We start from the raw sequence: 20,586 nt of genomic DNA, 5'->3' as shown, positions 1-20,586 counted from the left end.
TTGACGAAATTAAATTCTTAGAGCATCTCCAAAGGAGATGTTAAAATGTCCACATAGGCTACAACAGTTAAAAAAAAAAAGACCACAATAATATTCTCCAACCGAAATTTCAATTCCTATGTGGCTATGACATGGATTGGCAGTAAGGGGGTTATTGTCAAATTTGACAGCAGCTTCAAATATTTTATTATTTTTTTTATCTCCTCTCTTACTCGATTCTCCTGGCCTTCTTCTTCCCTTGTCTTAGAACCAAACCCAAAAATCAACCTCAAGATCTCAATCTAAAACATGGCGATGAAAGTGGCTGGGTTAATATGAATTTCTTTTTATCGATTCGTATCCTCAAGATCGAGAACAGCTACAGGGATTGAGATCGGGCTCCTTCTGACACACCCCGTCCCGAAGGAGGGCATGCTGGCCGTCACGTGAGAGTGACGTAACCATTTGCACAGTTCGGAAGCTTTAAAAATATACAACTTCTAAAATGAAACACCCGAAGGTGAGTCCTTATTTGGTCCATTCTGTCAGAACACCGTTGAATTTCCTCGTAGTCACCACACCTTTGCAATTCTTGAACCTGGAGGGGCGCAAAACAAAATTGAGTGGGTCAGCAAAACGAACATATTCAAAACCTTCTTTTCTCTTTTGCATATACTAACCTCTCGCCGTAAAACAAGTATAGTTTCCCAGAATATAACATATATACGTATGTATAGATATGCCAGTCATGCTCAAAGATATATCATTCATGCTCATAAATATGCCATTCATGCTCGAGAATATGCCACAACGGAAACTCATAATCAAATGTAAGTGCTCAAGCGTAAATCACATCAATAACATATAATCTAGCAGCCGGGAGTCACCTAACGTGACCTGTACAGCTGCATATAGAGCTCCAATCTCAACTCAATATCTGAATCTGCACACGAGTCGGAACCACCTAACGTGGTCTGTACGACAGGCTGGGTGTAATATATATATGCTCTAGTGCTACGATCACGTGAAGCTGTGCGATAAATCGCGGGTCACCTACAAGTCGGAACCACCTAATGTGGTCTGTACGACAGGCTTGCACCTAACTTGGATCCAAGGCGAGCATGCGGTGCTGGTGAACATACACGTGAAGGCTGTGCCCTGGCCTCGGGCGGGAGCACTAACACCGGGGGTGCAGATTATGAGCTCTCTAAACATCTCAACTACTACTGAATACAAACATGAATACCACTTACCTGGCACTTACCTGTGCGTCCACAGCACCAAATACACATATATAATTGTATGCCACTACTAATGCATGTGATGATAGTATTTCAATCGTATTCCAAACGTATTCATACGTATATCAAATGTATATTAAATGTAGCTTACCTGGGCCTCCTCAGCACCATGCAACAGTATGCATAATTATGGTAATGCACATATTAAAATATGATGCATATATGACAGGATATTTAATTCGTATTTCTTTTAAAATACGTCAAGCATACGTATATATATATATATACTGAAAAATAACTGCCCACTCACTGATCACATCGACGTCTCATAGGTCCCTGAACCTCCCCTAGCTTGGTTACATTCTTCCTCTGTATAATTTTCACCTATACAAAAAGTAATCAAATTGACGTTATTTAACGCACATACACCAAACATTCGTCCATAACTTTCTCATACGTTGCTCAATTTGGGTGTATGAATATACCACGGTGATCTACACGACGTCACGAACGCGTGACAATTTTCAGAACTCAATTTGGAGCTCTCACGCGCCCCAACGCGCACTGTTCACGCGCTGCCCACGCGCGCGTCTTCTTCCTCGCGTCGCCGGACTGGTTTCGCCGACGGTGGGTGTTTTGCCGGAATTTCTGGGTAAACTTCAAAGTGTCATAACTTCTTCATTTCTTAACCATTTTCGACGTACTATATATCAAAATGAAGTTATTGACGAGACGAACAGATCCATACCTGCCTTGACCCCTAACTCGCCGTGGATTCGCCGGAAAACCCCTCGAAAGCTCCGGCCAACTTTGACCACGATGATCCCGACGTCCAATTCCTTCAAACGAAGCACTCCGAGCTTCCTTAGGACCTCACCAAGCTTCCTACAAGCTTCAAAATCCCAAAAACATCAAGTTTTGCGTGTGCATGAACAGTGCACACGCACAGTGAAATTGAAATCCATATTTTCCGAAGTGAAACTCACCTGAAATTGGTACCATCGTGTTCGTGTGGTCCTCAGGAGTACGATGGTGGTCTTAGATCCTTCGTTGGTATAGTTTTAGGGTGGTTTGTGGGTGGTCCGTGTGAGTTCGAAGGAGAGAGAGAGAACGGAGAGTGAATGAGAGATTTGTGAGGGAGGAGAGAGAGAGACAAGGTACGGGAATGAGGGAGAGATTTGAGGGAGGTGGGATCCTACCCAATCCCCAAATCATCAAGTTACAACATATTTTACGCCCCTTAGTCCCGTTTAAGGGCATTTTCATAACTTCACGTCCTCGGAATTAAAATTCCGGGACGGGTTGTGACAACCTTCCCTCCTTATAGAATTTCGTCCCCGAAATTCCAACAACCAACTTAATCATCTAAACTCATACAATAGCTTCGGATAAATCTCTCTCATCCGATTCTCCCACGTAATTTCTTCCACTGAATGCTTTCTTCACAAATTCTTTACCAATTACACTGTCTTAATTCTCAATACATTCTTTTTCCAATCCAAAGTCGTCATTGGTTCCTCAACCAGTTTAATCCGGATTAATTCTCAATAGTTGCACCGGAACTCCATGTGACGAATCTGCCACCTAGTGACAACGCATTGAAATATAATACATTATGCACCTTAGCCGATTCTGAAGACATCACCACTTGTATGCAACTTCATCGATTCCTTTAGTGGTCAAAAACGGTCTGATGTGTTTAAGACTTATTTTGTCTCCTTTCCAAATCTCACTATTTCTTTTCGTGATGAAATTTCTAAAAATGTTGAATCATGAAACACATCATGCTCTTACAATAACTCTGGAAGTAATTCAAGCAACTTCACATACTTTTCGATGATCACATAAAGTCCGATGTACTTAGGACTTAATTTGCTTTCCTTTCCCAGCCGAAACATACTTTTCTAAAGTGAAAACTTCAAAATTATAAGATCATCTACGTTAAACACTCGATTAGTGACATGTTCAACTATTAATCTCTTTTGCCATTCCTGGCTACTCTCAGGTTAAACTTAATCACCTGAATACTTTGAGAAGACTCATCCATAGTTTCAGGGCCTACCAAAACTCTTTCGTGATCGAATCTTCTCTATCCAGAAGCATTTCTTCCACAAATCAGCAAAAATCGACACATTTCATGGTCCTTATGGCGTTACTTTGGAAACTGTGCAACCAACATACTTAAGAAACTCAGCAGTTCCGTAACCCAAATCTCTTCTCCATAAAACATATAAGTACTGTTGCACTGTGGTTGTTACTCAACACTGGAGTAAATGTACTAACTTGGTACATTGATCAACTATCACTTCAAGTTCAATCATAACCATCCTATTCTCGAACTCAGCAATCTTTCTTTTTCCCTTCTTTCTTTGCCTTGGTTAATTCTTAATTTTCTTCGTTAACCATTTGAGTCTTGAGTACGACCTTACTAAAAAGACTTAACTTGAAAATTAGCAATTACAACTTCTTCTCAAACTTCCATTCTCAACTTTACTTCAGTTGATTTCCAATCCACAAGAAGACAATCTTGGCAAGCGTGCCAGACATTAACTCTTACCGCAGTCTTTTCACCAAGTGCATCAGCTAGAACAATTTTACGATCACCCTGGTCGTACAATCATGTTCATTAAACAATTCAATCCACCTTCGCTGCCTTATATCAAAATCCTTCCAAGTAATGGATATTGGAGACTTTTTGGATTCGTAAAAATCTTGCATTCTTACCAAATATAATGTCTTCATAACTTCACAGCAAGAATGGTAATCATGACTTCCAAATCATCAGTAGGGTAATTCATTTCACGAGGTTCCTTTTGTCGTGAAACGTATGTAATCACCCTAACATTTGCATCAACATGCATCCAATACCATTCAAGAAATATCACTAAAAATTTATGATTACCACTATTCTCTGGGAATACTAAAATACGTGCATGAGTGAGGAAATACTTCAGTTGTTGAATTCTTTGCTCACAATTTCCTTCCCACTCATACATAACCTCTTTTCTCAACAATCTTGCCAATGACAAAGTAATGACTGAAAAATCTTTCACGAACCGTCCATGATAGCTTGTTAAGCTAGGATAACTCCGAATCCCAATCACGATTCGTGGTTGTTCTAAATTCTCAATTTCTGCTACCTTTTATGAATTCACTGGAATACCTGAAGCAGATATAATATATCTCAAAAATGCTACTTGATTCATCCAACATTGGCATTTGCTAAACTTAGCATATAATCGACGTTCCCTCGATCTTTGCAATACCGATTTAAGATGTTTAGCATACTTTGCTCTAGTCTTATCAATCTTTTCAATAGCAACAACAACAAATCGGTCTAGATATCATTGGAATACTTTATTCATCAAATTCATAAAGTAGTAGATGCATTCGTCACTCCGAATGGCATCACCAACACTTGAAATGACCTTAACGAGTCCTGAAAGTTATCATAAGGGCATCCTCACCGATAATCTTCAACTAATAATATCCAGACCTCAAGTCCATCTTAGAAAATATACAATCACCTAGAAGCTGATCAAACAACCATCAATGTGAGGTTACGAATAACGGTTTTCAATTGTTACTCGATTCAACTGCTTATAATCAAAGCACAGCCTTAACGTCCATTTTCTTTCTCACCAATAAACTGGGGTTCCCCCAACGTAATGTACTAGGTTGAATAAAAACCTTTATCAACCAATTTCCAATTCTCTTAGTTCAAAAGGCAACATTCTATAATATATGGTTTGTACCTGGAGACAAATCCATAGTGAACTCTACATCCTTGACTAGCGGCAATCCAGGTAAATTCTCAGGGAAAACGTCAGGTAAATGTTTGACTACTCCCACTTCTTCCACACTACTAGAAGTGACATCTCTTAGCACTACATGAGATAAGTATCCTTGGCAGCCTTTTGATAATAATCTCTTTGCTCTCACAGCATAAATAACGGCCTGCCTCACTCCACTTTGCATACTTACAAAAGTAATCTCTAGTCATCCAGACCGATGGAAAATAACTGGTTTCCCGGAAATAAAGTATATACTCATATACGTAATATGTCTCAAATTATGCTAGACAATAGGAATGTATGTCATGCCAAGTATCATAACATAATATGCTCTAGAATAACATCGAAATCCACAATCTAATGGAACAAAAGTAGCTGGCAACAATACATACTCTACTATTACCGAGCACTCTGAATAAGTACGATACTAACATAGGATAACCTACCGGTTTACTTGCTTAACGAATCCACGAATAAGTTATTAATATTACGGTCTGCAGCCCGCAATACTGATAAATCATCGTTGTCTCGATAAGTAAGCAACAACTCTCGAGGGTGTAATATTACTATTTTGCCACTCATTGGGAAATACATACACACGTCTCAACCGCGTTTAATGACTACTTTCTAGGCAATAACAATAATAACGTAAAATTTCTACATTAATAACAAATAGACTTTAGCTAAAACATTAAGAATAATTATCGTACTCCTAATCAAATCCGAATAATTCTGAGTATCTTGCAGTGATGTGTGGTTAACACATCCCTGGGCTTGTTGTTGTCTCCCACAACCTCTATTAGTGTAAATACTTCTTTCATGTACACCACGGCCTAACTGACCATAATTAATAGATCCAGGAACTTGCTGGATCGGCGCCAGTTGTGGCAAAGAAGACTGCTAGGGCTTCTGTTGGCTTTGGACATAATTTGCAGTTCTATGTCCCATCTATCCATTTGTAAAGCGTCCACTGCTTTCTCGCCTACATTCTCAAAGGTGTCCATTATTGTACCTACAGCACAAAGGTACATTTCCTTTACCAAAATCACCTTGTCTCTGAGATCTGGGATTACCAATACATCTATCACTTCACCTCTGATCAATGGCATTAAAACCTCAGTTGGAAGAATTAGCTCTAGCTTCACTTCTCTTGAAGCTCTGAATCTTTCTATATTCTTGATATGACGAATCATTAACTTTATCGTCCTCTTTTGATTCCCATTCTTTTATCATTCTTCTTTACTCTCGCTGAACATGTTTTCAGAGTCCTCAAGGCTCAACAACATCTTGTATACTCCTGGTAAGAATTACAATGGATAGTGGTCACCCAAAATACCACTGCCTTATGCCACCCAGCCTAAAACAATATAACACTTCAATCAAAATAGAAGCAATATTCGAATGGGACGAGGCAAGTCTGAGAACTTTCTATAATACTTATTCGCCGTCATCTTTCCTTGTCTCAAATCGCAAACTCTTGCTTATTATCATCATAAGATGCCGAAGGAATAATTCTTTTCTTTAAACAAGTCCTTAAACAATTCTCAATCGGCTGTTTCCTTCGGTGACAACGAATTATACTCCTGTTTCCACCAGGATACAAGTTCATAACTCAAACCAGGTAGTCGTCTCAACCCTTCTGTCAAAAGGAAGATTCCTTTGACTTGCATAATCCAAAACATCTTTTCCAATTGATTAATCCATCACTTTGCTCCCTCAGGTTCATCATTTCATAAGGTGATTCAAATTCAACTCATAACCCATCTTAAAATGTCCCTTTCAGATAATATGCTGAATCACCCAAAATAATAGTTTCCCCTAATAGCTAAATCAGGGAGACTAAGTTCCTCTAACTACGTGGTTTGCTACGAGGCGGTGTAGTTCTGACAGAATTCACTAGAACTTCTCAAGATGTCCAAGATTGAAACTAGGCTCTGATACCAACTGACACACCCCGTCCCGAAGGAGGGCATGCTGGCCGTCACGTGAGAGTGACGTAACCATTTGCACAGTTCGGAAGCTTTAAAAATATACAACTTCTAAAATGAAACACCCGAAGGTGAGTCCTTATTTGGTCCATTCTGTCAGAACACCGTTGAATTTCCTCGTAGTCACCACACCTTTGCAATTCTTGAACCTGAAGGGGCGCAAAACAAAATTGAGTGGGTCAGCAAAACGAACATATTCAAAACCTTCTTTTCTCTTTTGCATATACTAACCCCTCGCCGTAAAACAAGTATAGTTTCCCAGAATATAACATATATACGTATGTATAGATATGCCAGTCATGCTCAAAGATATATCATTCATGCTCATAAATATGCCATTCATGCTCGAGAATATGCCACAACGGAAACTCATAATCAAATGTAAGTGCTCAAGCGTAAATCACATCAATAACATATAATCTAGCAGCCGGGAGTCACCTAACGTGACCTGTACGGCTGCATATAGAGCTCCAATCTCAACTCAATATCTGAATCTGCACACGAGTCGGAACCACCTAACGTGGTCTGTACGACAGGCTGGGTGTAATATATATATGCTCTAGTGCTACGATCACGTGAAGCTGTGCGATAAATCGCGGGTCACCTACAAGTCGGAACCACCTAATGTGGTCTGTACGACAGGCTTGCACCTAACTTGGATCCAAGGCGAGCATGCGGTGCTGGTGAACATACACGTGAAGGCTGTGCCCTGGCCTCGGGCGGGAGCACTAACACCGGGGGTGCAGATTATGAGCTCTCTAAACATCTCAACTACTACTGAATACAAACATGAATACCACTTACCTGGCACTTACCTGTGCGTCCACAGCACCAAATACACATATATAATTGTATGCCACTACTAATGCATGTGATGATAGTATTTCAATCGTATTCCAAACGTATTTCATACGTATATCAAATGTATATTAAATGTAGCTTACCTGGGCCTCCTCAGCACCATGCAACAGTATGCATAATTATGGTAATGCACATATTAAAATATGATGCATATATGACAGGATATTTAATTCGTATTTCTTTTAAAATACGTCAAGCATACGTATATATATATATATATACTGAAAAATAACTGCCCACTCACTGATCACATCGACGTCTCATAGGTCCCTGAACCTCCCCTAGCTTGGTTACATTCTTCCTCTGTATAATTTTCACCTATACAAAAAGTAACCAAATTGACGTTATTTAACGCACATACACCAAACATTCGTCCATAACTTTCTCATACGTTGCTCAATTTGGGTGTATGAATATACCACGGTGATCTACACGACGTCACGAACGCGTGACAATTTTCAGAACTCAATTTGGAGCTCTCACGCGCCCCCACGCGCACTGTTCACGCGTTGCCCACGCGCGCGTCTTCTTCCTCGCGTCGCCGGACTGGTTTCGCCGGCGGTGGGTGTTTTGCCGGAATTTCTGGGTAAACTTCAAAGTGTCATAACTTCTTCATTTCTTAACCATTTTCGACGTACTATATATCAAAATGAAGGTATTGACGAGACGAACAAATCCATACCTACCTTGACCCCTAACTCGCCGTGGATTCGCCGGAAAACCCCTCGAAAGCTCCGGCCAACTTTGACCACGATGATCCCGACGTCCAATTCCTTCAAACGAAGCACTCCGAGCTTCCTTAGGACCTCACCAAGCTTCCTACAAGCTTCAAAATCCCAAAAACATCAAGTTTTGCGTGTGCATGAACAGTGCACACGCACAGTGAAATTGAAATCCATATTTTCCGAAGTGAAACTCACCTGAAATTGGTACCATCGTGTTCGTGTGGTCCTCAGGAGTACGATGGTGGTCTTAGATCCTTCGTTGGTATAGTTTTAGGGTGGTTTGTGGGTGGTCCGTGTGAGTTCGAAGGAGAGAGAGAAAATGGAGAGTGAATGAGAGATTTGTGAGGGAGGAGAGAGAGAGACAAGGTACGGGAATGAGGGAGAGATTTGAGGGAGGTGGGATCCTACCCAATCCCCAAATCATCAAGTTACAACATATTTTACGCCCCTTAGTCCCGTTTAAGGGCATTTTCATAACTTCACGTCCTCGGAATTAAAATTCCGGGACGGGTTGTGACACCTTCTCTGTGTTCTGCGCTTTCTAAAACACAAATCACAGTCAAAATTAATCTTGTGCAAAAAAATCAAGAAACCCCAATGACCCAAATCGAATTTCAAAATTAAATCTTGTCCAATTTCCAGAACGTCTTCTTCCTAGAAGCCTAGAATTTCCACCCACCTCTCAGACTCTAACCGTTTTCCTTTGTTTTTAAACAACGCGACGCCGCAAAGGCCTAAAACTCTATAGATCGTTGTGGAATCAGTTGGTCTCTGTGCTCCCTTCTTCATCACGTCACGCTTTCTCTCCCTCTGTCTCTCCTCCTGTGAATCAAACAATCAAAGACTTCAGATTTGGGGTTTTGATTTCACTTTTAGAATATTTGCAGTCTAATTCGAATAATTTTTATTATCAATTACTTATATATGTAAATTTAAAATATATAATATAATTATTAAAATAAAATAGTGTAGTAAAATAATAGTTTAATTTGACATATCGGGTGGAGAACAAAATTTTAAAAGATGTCAAAGTGCCACATAAGCTGTCAAATTCAAATTTTATGTCTAAAATTTGACATCTCCTTTGGAGATGGTCTTATATGGCTTAAATGTCAAAATGGTCCTTGTTTATAGCTATATAGCCAATTTAATCCTCGTGTTTTTGATTTGGACAATTTAGTTCTCGTGTTTGTCTATGTTAGCCAATTAAGGATATTTCATTCAATATCTTTTAAAAAATTCATAAGAAAAATTATATAAGATATAATTACCCTTTCTCTTTATAGAAAAATGAAAATCAATGCAAAATAACACATATAAGAAACAAAACTTCCAATCTGAAAAATGATTAAGGTTGTGACATAAAAAAGAGAGGGGGTAATGTTAGGGAGGAGGTCGCGGAGTTGGGAGGAGAATAATTTTTCTTTTAATTTTTAATTTTATTTCAATTTTAAATATTTTACATCAAATAAATAATTCTATAAATAAGTTAATAGTTATTTATAAATTATTTTTTATAGAAATTAGATGTAAATGTCCTTAATTGGCTAACAGAGATAAACACAAGGACCAAATTGACCAAATTGAAAACACTGGGACTAAATTGACATAATGACTAAAACACAGGGACCATTTTAACATTTTAACATTCTTATACGATCCCTGTGTTATAGCTATATAGCCAATTGAATCCTCGTGTTTTCGATTTGGCTAATTTAGTCCTTGTGTTTGTCTATGTTAGCCAATTAAGGACATTTCATTCAATATCTTTTAAAAAATTCATAAGGAAAATTATATAAGATATAATTACCCTTTCTCTTTATAGAAAAATGAAAATCAATAAGAAGTAACACATATAAGAGATAAAACTTTCAATCTGAAAAATGATTAAGGTTATGACATAACAGGGAGTAATGTTAAGGAGGATGTCGGGGAGTTGGGAGAAGAATAAATTTTCTTTTAATTTTTAATTTTATTTCATTTTTAAATATTTTACATCAAATAAATATTTTTATAAATAAGTTAATGGTTATTTGTAATTTTTTTTTTTTCACAGAAATTAGATGTAAATGTCCTTAATTGGCTAATGAAGATAAACACAAGAACCAAATTTGCAAAATTAAAAACACAGGGACTAAATTGACACAATGGCTAAAACACAGGGACCATTTTAACATTTAAACCTTCTTATATTATAGGCAATTAGTTGCTAAGCTATGCCTCTATATAAATGCATTTGAGTTAATGACATGGAAATTAAAGAAAAAGAAAGTTATTGAGGTGACAATTGGTTAAAGCACCTTAAAGAAATCTTTAAAAGGGATAAATATCACTCAAAACTACAGTCTGGTGGTACTTATCAGAGCCAGACTCACTGTCCGTTCAGATGTTCCGACGAGGACGATGGTTTCCCTAAGGGTGGTGGATTGTAGTATCCCACATCGGCGGGGTGAGGGTTAGTCCTTGGCTTTATATGTTCATGCCCCTCTTTTCCTAGTATGACGCGTTTTGGGTAGTGAGGTTCTCTTGCCCAGGAACAAATCCGTGAGGACGTGGCCCAAAGCGGACAATATCGTGCTACAGCGGAGTCGGGATGTGACGATTGCAAATTCAATTGGCGGTCAACGTTTTATTTTACGAAAACAAATCCAATTTGGGAAGATCCAACTGTTGGATCGTAATGAAACTTTAGTATGATGTTCTAGAAGCATAATGTGGATCTTTGGAAGTTACAGATCAGAAATCCGAGGTGCGGATCTTCCGAATTGAGTTACGTAGAGTTATGGACCCTATCGTCGACCTTTGACTGACGGTTGACTTTTGGTCAATGGGTTTCAAATCATTCTAGAATGTCCTTGGGGATGTGTTTTATGTAAGTTACATGTTCTATCGATAAGGATTATGAAATGTGATTTGATAATTGTTCTAGACACCGATCGTTCATGATGCCTCGATGTTTGTGCTAGGGAGTTGTGGCGCGGACCTCAGGTGAGTGGGTTTTTTCCTTTTTATAGTGTGTGTGTGTGTGTGTGTGTGTGTATGTGATTGATAGTTTCTAAAAATGCTTTTAAATTGATTTATGCATATTATGCCATGATTTGCCTAATTTTAAAAATGCTGTGATAGTTGAGATTTATATTTGATTATGGCATTTTCATATGAATTTTACCTGCTCATAAATATTGTATTGTTGTGAAAAGAAAAAGTAATCCTACGGGACGTGCAGGTAAGTTCAGGTAAGTTTATGGTATTGGTTGGAATGATTGAATTGTATGGCATGCTTATATTCATATAGTCGGCTCATCATTGCTACACCCAGGTGTTAGTGCTCACCCTAGGGCCAGGCTAGTCCTTCACGTGATGTTCACATCAGCATTGCACGCTCACCTTGGATCCAAGTTAGGTGCTAACCTTGTTGTACATATTGCAATAGGCAATTCCAACTCGTATGTGACAACGAATAGTGTTATCCTTCACGGTCACATTAGGTGACTCCGACTTGCGTGGTAGTATAGATTGTTGAGCACATGCCTATATTTGTATTGCTATTGAGTTACAGTGTTGTGGCGTACTTCTTGATTTACTGTTAGCATGCATTTGATTTCATACTTATACGTAGTATGATTTTTCTGGAAACTATACTTGTTTTACGGTGAGGGGTTATAATGTTTTCAAAGGTTTTTATTAAAACTTTATTTTTAAGCCCACTCACCCTTGTTTTTTGCCCTTCTAGGTTCTAGTAGCAGAGTTTCATACCGACGAGGATTATTAGCAAATCTTGGTGTAGACAATTACCATCGATGGTCTGATTCTCACCCTATTTTACTGTACTATACTTATGCTCTGTCATTACGTGTGAAATGGGATCATTCCCGCTTACTGCGCACTCTTGTATTTAGGCACTTTTAGGTTTAAATTTATTCACATTTTTCCACATCACTACACTTTATGGCTTCGTCACCTTCTAGGTGTCAGCCAACACAGCTCGATTCGGAGTCCTAGTGGACATTCTGGGTCGGGGTGTGTCAGTACTCCTCTTTACTTGTAACTTGTAAGTGAGAGGTCTTAGGTTCGAATCTTGTGGATAGCGAATTCGATACCAATTTAGGTTGCCCATTGTGTGACTTAGCCGAACCCCCATCTCCCCCCCCTTCCCCCCCCCCCCCCCCCCAAAAGTGTAAAATATGTCTTTGTACTAAAAAAAAAAAAAAACTATAGAAAAATTGTAAGACATTCTAATTCTCCAAGTTAGAAAGGTTGATTTTGTAGACCTGAAAATTTCTTACACGAACCATTAAAATGACACGAAAATATCATGTCGTATTAGAGCTTTCTTACACGATCCATTAAAAAGACACGAAAATATTAGGTTTTGAGTCAATACGATAACTAATTGGGTTGTTATCGGGTCACTCGTTAAGTAGCCGTTAATAATGAGTCCTTAATGAGTTTACACGCGGGTAATCCATTTCAACCCGTTAAGAAAAAATTATTTTGATGGTTTAAAGTTAAACTACTAAAAAAATTTACTATAAAATACAATCGCCATAGTCTATATATTGTATATTAAATATGTATCATTATATTATTATTCTATATAAGTTAAAAAAAATTAAGTTTTATTTATTTATTCTTATTATGAGAGTTTCTTACTATTGTTACTGGGATAAATTTTATTTGACATGTTGTCCAAAATTCAAATCAACTAGTATAGTATTAGTATAGGCAAAAAGACAGACTTTTAATTTTAGAGTCAACAACCTTACAAAGTTTTTTACACTCTTATACAGTCAGACTCATACATGTTCTATCCTCTTAAAAGTGAGATTAAAACATTATAAAATACATTAAAAAATTAAAATATCAAAGTAATTCAAAAATATCAAACACATTAAAAAAAATATTATAATAATTAATTTACAAGTGCGAAAAATGTGAAAAATAAGCAAACGCTCGTGATCGCATCTTTTATGCTTTGAGATGGGTACATCATCATTTGAATTTTTAAAACCCTATAAGACCTCGTGAATATTATTTTTAGGGGAGTTTAAAATAAATAAAAAATCATAATTATATATGTACAAGTGTGAGAAATGTCAAAGTATATATAAATGATCATGATTGCAGCATCCATGTGCAGACAATGGTTACATCGTTGTTTAGATTTTTAAAACCATCCAAACCCTCATGAATATTGTTTTTTTATTTGAGTGCAAAATTAATAATAATAATTATTGTAGAAGTGTGAAAATTGTAAAATACACACACACACACACACACACACACAATCACTCTTAATGACAAGTTTTACAACTTTCGTAAAGGGGTCAATCCCAAAATCCGACACCATAATCAATAAACCTTAGATTTATATTTAACCGTCAATTATTGTTTACCATTTATTCTACTCATCGAATTTCGTTTTTTTAGATTTTCATTTTTGAAAACATGTTCTTTTAGCAGATGTAGAAAATGAACGGTTCAGATCGTTCATATCACGTTTGGATATTTACGATTAACTGAAATAGGAGTTGATGTTATATAGGTTCAAGAGACTTTATAAACTCTGAACAATATTTTCACTAATGATAAAACTGTGAACGTAATATCAACAGTTAGAACTGTTCAGCTTCCTGCATCCTCTAAACCATCATGTTTAAAAAAAAAAAAAAAAATTCTGAAAAGAAAAAAAAAATTGTTAAAAAGAATGGAGCGTAATTGTAAACGACAATCAACGATTAAATTTCTATGTATAGTTTATGTGATTATAGTGATGAATTTCAAAGTTGAGCTTTTCACGAAAGTTGTAAATTTTGTCATTACGAGCAGTTATATATTTTTCAATACTTTCCATACTTCTACACTAATTAATATTTATGTGACACTTGAAAGACAAATGTGTTTTTATGTTTTGAAGTAATATTAATCTTACAATGTGGTATATATATACTAATTTAGTATTATGTTTTTCATTTGATTATTTATTGGTTTAAAATATAATTTCTTTAACGAGTAACGGGTTGGGTCATATTACCCGTTAATATTAACGGGTCAAGTTTGTATCAAGTCATAATACCTCTTTATTTTAACAAATATTACATGAAACGACCCGTTAAGATATCGGGTATGACACAAAAATGACATGAACACGAAAAATACGACACAAATGTCATGTCTACATGATAGTGTATTTAGTGAAAACCTAAAAATTATATATTTTCACAATAAATTTTTCACCGACTTTCAATTTTTTCTATGCCTATTTTACCCTTTACGATTTTATATTTTGTCAACCTTGGCATTCATGTCATGTTTCTCGTGTTCGTGTCGTTTTCGTGCCATACCCGATAGCTTAACGGATCATGTTGTGTAATACCCGTTAAAATAAACGGGTAATATAACCCGATCCGAAATTAACCCGTTAATACTATTAGGTAATATGACCCAACCCGTCAACCCGTTATCCGATAAGAAAAATATATTCTTTCATAAACAATTAGGGCAAGAGCCATGATTTGTGTAAGTAGAAAGCAAAAGGCATCATGAGAATATCAAGGCTAACAACTTCTTATGACAGAAAACTTTGTAAATGAGTGCAAACAGCAGTCTCGAATCTCAACCAGTAAATTGACCATGCTTCCACACGCAGTGTATTGCAAACCAGAAAAAAAAAAAAAAAAAAAAAAAAAAACAGAGACCCTGATTCAAAATAACAAGAACTATGATGAACAATTAACCCATCTTGGTGACCGGATTTCCTAAACAAAAAAGAAGAATTCTATACACACACGCCCTGCTCACACCATATACACTATGGCAGACAGGACACAATGGCGGACAGGGATTCATCATAATTCAACAACGTAGTAACATGATTTGGAAATTTATAGGAAAACTTAGATAGTTTCTTCTTCGTTTCTTTTCACCGCCTTTGAGCTCTGCATTTCAAAAACATTTGACAGTAATCAGCCTAGATATCTAGGGTCCGAACATAATCTATCAAAATACGATTGAACACTTGTGCGTAAAAGCAAAAACTATACTTTCAACGTTGAGAGCAAAGCCGCTGCTGCTTCTGCTGCTACTGCTGATCTTCAACGTTGAGGACGACCGACCCTCTCTGCTTCTTTATTGATCTCGCAGGCCGATTTTCAATTGGGCTGTGGTATTTGGGTTTTCTCCGAAGGGCGAAAAACTCGAGACAAGATTAGTGGGATGGGTGAAGCGAGGAAGATGAAGTAGATGGGAGGGGCAAAGTGAGGAAGATGTGGAGATGTAGAGACGTTGAGATTCCGTCCCACTACGATTGCGGCTGCGGAGTATGGCTGTGAAATGTGATGAGATTATAGAAGATTAGGTTTTTCTGGGATTAGATGGTGAAAATATTGAAAAGGGGAGGGGTATTTTTGTCCCAAAAATATAATAATATAAGTGAGATAGAATCCAATGGTAAAGATTTAATCTCACATAAATGAGATTAAATCTATGGCTATTGTTTAAGTAAGGTTTTTTAATTAATGTAAAAATCTGAAAAATATAAAAAATATATACAAACGCTCGTAATGACAAGCTTTACAATTTTCATGAAAGACTCAACTCCAAAATATGCCACTATAATCACAAAAACTATAGATCTAAATTTAACCGTTGATTGTCGTTTACATTTATGCTCCATTCTTCTCACCAAATTTTGTTTTTTCGGATTTTCTTTTTTGAAAACATGATCTCTTAGAAGATGCAAGAAGATGAATGGTTCGGATCGTTAATATTACGTTCAGAGTTTTACCATTAGTGAAAATATAGCTCAAAGTTTATAAAGTCTCTAGAAATTATATAACATCTTCTCATATTTTAGTTAACCGTAAATATCGGAATGTCAAATCAACGATCTGAACCGTTCATTTTTCTACATCAGCTTAAAGATCACTTTACAAAAAAGAAAATCTAAAAAATGAAATTCGATGAGTAGAATAAAGCGTAAATAACAATGAACGGTTAAATTTAAATCTAAGGTTTATGGATTATGGTGTCAGATTTCGGAGTTGATCCCTTCAAGAAAGTTGTAAAGCTTGTCATTATGAGTGGTTCTCTATTTTTTTTTTTTTTACATTTTCAAACTTCTACAATAATAATTATTAATTTTGCACTCAAATAAAAAACACTATTCATGAGATTTGGAGGATTTTAAAAATCTAAACAACCATGTAACCATCGTTTAAGTGTAGATGATGCAATTACGAGCGTTATATATGCTTTCACATTTTTCAGACTTATACATTAATGATTATGAATTTTATTTATTTTGAACTCCCTTAAAAATATTATTCGTAAGGGTTTGTATGGTTTTAAAAATTCAAACGACGATGTACCCATTCTCAAAGCGTAGAGGATGCAATTACAAGCGTTTGCATATTTTTTCACATTTTTCGCACTTGTAAATTAATTATTATAATTTTTTTAATCTCACTTTTTACCTATAGTATACTATAAAATAAATAAATAATTTAAATTTTTAAAATTTATATAGAATAATAATACAATAATAATTAATAAACTATATATACAAATCCAGTATATCTATTGTATTTTATAGTAATTGTTTTAATAGTTTAAAAAATTAAAATCATCAAAATAACTTTTTTTTTTATCGTGTCGAAATAGGTTACCCGCGTGTCATTATCGTGTAAACCTGTTAAGGACCTGTTATTATCGGATTCTTATCGTGTGACCTGATAACGACTCGATTAGTTATCGTGTTAATCCGAAACCCTTTATTTTCGTGTCGGGTAAGAAATTACCAGGTCTACTTTTATATACTAATTTAAGGAGAATACTTGAGTGTTGACCAATCAGCACACTAATTTTACTCAACCCTTACGTGGAAGAATTGAATACAGACAGACACATGTCATTTGAAACCTCTCCCAACAATTGCTATCGGCATACCCCAAACACACATCCTTCATCTTATGTTCCTAACCAAACAACATATTCTTCCTCTCATTTTTTCCATGGCAGATATTACCCACCAATTCATCTATCCTCCGTTGACCCCACCACCATCCCCCTCCTGTCCTCCAAGTTCTCTTCCATCCTCCATAACCACAACAAGTCCACGACCACGGCTACTTTGCTGACTTTGCCATCATCTGCAAAATCCAAGCTCTAGACTTCAGCAATCGCGGGGAAATACCTTCTGGAACGACAACGTCAATTCATCGTGGGTGGCCGTCCTCAGTAATCATTGTTGTCCTCGACGAAGGATGACAAGTCACAGTTAATACAGAACAGAGGGATTAGAGGTGGGTTGTCGGAGAAGAGAAGAATTGGTGATGGGGTTGGCCTGTTAGGATGACCGGAGAAGGGAAACATGCTGAGGCCCAAAATTTCACACAATTCCCCAGAAGATCCATAAGGATTGAAAGCCCAAACGCAGGGCCGGCCCTGAGAAATTAGGGGCCCTAGGCGAGCCTTCGAATGGGGGCCCTAAAGTTCTTTGACACCTGACTTGTTGTACATTTATATGTATAAGAAAAGGTTTCGCTAAATACATGAAAAAGTTCATTTCTACATAAAAAAATCAATAGAATTCATATCCAAAGAAGCAAGATATGCAAACATTACTTAAATATTACACATCTCGTGTTTTTAGACGTAAATGTACTAATTAAGTTTACATAATCTAACTCTTCAACTAATTCTTTTTCAATTGACAAAATAGCCAACCCATTTAATCTTTCTTGTGACATAGTTGATCGAAGATACGATTTTATCAACTTTAATTTTGAGAAACTTCTTTCTGCAGAGGCCACTGTAACTGGTATGGTTAACAAAATACGATAAGTGACCCATGCATTCGGGAAACAACCATCCATTTGTCTTATATATTTCAGCACTTCCATTGCCCGATTTATTTCCTTTGGCAAAGTTTCTCTCAAGATTCTTAGCTCTATAAATAAGTTATTTCCATCAATATCAGAATGCTCACCATGTTTCAGAAATCCTTCAAGATTGATACAAAAACTCTTCAAGCTATCATTGTCTACATCTTTTAACTTCTTCAAATTAAATAAAAGCCCAAAAGTTTCTTCGTATTTCTGAAATTGTTCAAACCTGATATGAAGTGAAGTCCGAGCTTGATCAACTATATAAATGAAGTAATCAACTCTAAAAGCTTCAATTGCTGATTGTGTTGCCACTTCACAAGCACTCTCATCAAACTGTTTCTCTCTTCGAATGATGTGTTTCTCACAAAAAACAGGTTCAATCTCCATCTCACTTGCTATTTTCTTAGCTTTATTCATTGCCTCTTCAAATCCAGTTTCTCTATACCGATCAAGAACGGATATAAGCCCTTTCAATTGATCAATAGCAACATCAATATGCATGTCTTCTTTTTGAAGAGTTTTGCTAACAGTATTAATAGCAAACAGCAATTCATGCCAAATAACCATACCTAACAAGAACTCAAAATTCTCCAGCTCATGGATTGCTAGGGATTCGGCTTCACTTTTTGACTTAGGATCTTTACTAGTATTTGCCAAGTGAATCAAAGCATCTTTTATCTGTTGAGCACTTTCTCTTATGGGTTTAACACTTTCAATATGACTTTCCCAACGAGATTGTGACAATGGTTTGAGGGTGTGACTTCCTTGCACATGATCTATAAAAACTTTCCATTGCTTTGTTGAGGATGAGAACAATGTATATATACGTTGTACCACTCCAAAAAAAGACATAGCTTTAGGACAACAGTTGACAATATCACAAAGTGCAAGATTAAGGCTATGACAGCCACATGGAGTGTAGAATGCTCTAGGATTTATTTCAAGTACTCTGCTTTGCACGCCTTTATTTTTGCCTTTCATATTTGAACCGTTGTCATAACTTTGTCCCCTTATGTCATCAACATCAAGTTCAAGAGTGCTCAATGCACCTAAAAACACATCAAATAGTGCACGTCCTGTTGAGTCATGTACATTCAGAAATTCCAAAAAGAATTCTTCAACCTTTATTGGAGTTTTTGTAACATCCACACACCTTATTATAAGAGACATTTGATCTTCATGACTCGCATCTGGAGTGCAATCAAGTATCACTGAAAAATACTTTGCTTATCTGATTCTTGCTATGATTTCACTTTTGACCTCACTTGCCAACAGTTGTATCAATTCATTTTGAATCTTGTGACCAAGATAATGGTAATGAGTCTCATGTGTATCAATACGCCGAATGTGCTCTTGCATTGTAGGATTAAATTCAGCAATCATTCAATCATATTTAAAAAATTTCCATTATTCTCTTCATAAAGCTTCTCATTGTCTCCACGAAATGCCAAAGTAACTTTTGCAAGTCTTTTCACAACAGCAATTATCCTCCATAACGCTTGTCTCCAATATTCTTTCTCTTTGCTGATTTGTTGTTGCACACTTTCATCAATTGTTTTACATTTTTGCATTCTTTCCAATTCAATCCATTCACTCATGTAGTGAATGTGTTCCTTGCTAGTTTCATAAGTTGTAAGCCTGTGACCAATATTCTTCCAATCCTTAAAACCCTCATTATCCAGGTAAGTCTTGATTCCAATTTGCTTGAATAACTTGCAACAAAAACAAATTACTGTATCCAAAGAACATGAGTACACTAGCCACTTCCTATCTTGCGTCTCCCCATTAGGCAATTTTCTAATGTAATGTACAGAAGAAAAATGCCTATCTGAATTATCTTTTGGAAATGCGACATCATCAACTCTTTTAGGACCTCTTTCCACTAACATGTCCCTAAGATTTTGATCAATCTTATCCCAATTCCCTGGATCATCAATATTCAAAGGAAAGACAATTTCATTATCTTTACCATTCTCATTAGCTTGATCATGTTCTTCAATGTCAGTCTCAATCAAAGGTTCATCTTCTTGCTCTTTACTACCACCGTCAGATATAGGCTCACATCGCTCATCTTGCTCTTCGTTATTAGTCTTAGTCATGAATTCATCTTT

General features: G+C 36.6%; 1 protein-coding gene and 3 long non-coding RNA genes across 5 annotated transcripts; all 4 read right to left on the bottom strand.

Moving 5' to 3' along the window:
* Positions 1-303: 303 nt before the first annotated feature.
* LOC148689426 (uncharacterized) lies at positions 304-2,752 on the bottom strand. Its single transcript, XR_015958819.1, has 5 exons — positions 2,207-2,752; positions 1,969-2,112; positions 1,706-1,868; positions 1,531-1,604; positions 304-577 (listed from the first exon to the last, which is right to left on the bottom strand). It is a non-coding gene; the product is annotated as an uncharacterized LOC148689426 (long non-coding RNA).
* Positions 2,753-6,274: 3,522 nt separating this feature from the next.
* On the bottom strand, positions 6,275-9,079 carry LOC148689425 (uncharacterized). 2 transcript variants are annotated; one of them, XR_015958698.1, is made up of 5 exons: positions 8,784-9,079; positions 8,546-8,689; positions 8,283-8,445; positions 8,108-8,181; positions 6,275-7,151 (listed from the first exon to the last, which is right to left on the bottom strand). It is a non-coding gene; the product is annotated as an uncharacterized LOC148689425 (long non-coding RNA). The 2 variants fall into 2 exon arrangements; XR_015958699.1 differs by having other exon boundaries at positions 8,550-8,689.
* Positions 9,080-15,288: 6,209 nt separating this feature from the next.
* Positions 15,289-15,924, bottom strand: LOC148689424 (uncharacterized). Its single transcript, XR_015958708.1, has 2 exons — positions 15,632-15,924; positions 15,289-15,526 (listed from the first exon to the last, which is right to left on the bottom strand). It is a non-coding gene; the product is annotated as an uncharacterized LOC148689424 (long non-coding RNA).
* A 2,284-nt stretch (positions 15,925-18,208) lies between these two features.
* On the bottom strand, positions 18,209-19,858 carry LOC148689423 (hAT dimerization domain-containing protein / transposase-like protein). The gene is made up of 2 exons (XM_088688805.1): positions 19,568-19,858; positions 18,209-19,153 (listed from the first exon to the last, which is right to left on the bottom strand). Exons 1-2 carry the CDS (start codon positions 19,643-19,645, stop codon positions 18,209-18,211), a joined length of 1,023 nt encoding a protein of 340 aa, XP_088544931.1. The 5' UTR covers positions 19,646-19,858.
* Positions 19,859-20,586: the final 728 nt, after the last annotated feature.

Source organism: Pyrus communis, chromosome 17, assembly GCF_041283825.1.
Source record: "Pyrus communis isolate YQ-2024b chromosome 17, ASM4128382v1, whole genome shotgun sequence".
Taxonomy (NCBI): domain Eukaryota; kingdom Viridiplantae; phylum Streptophyta; class Magnoliopsida; order Rosales; family Rosaceae; genus Pyrus; species Pyrus communis.
This window is presented reverse-complemented; position numbering and strand designations above follow the sequence as displayed.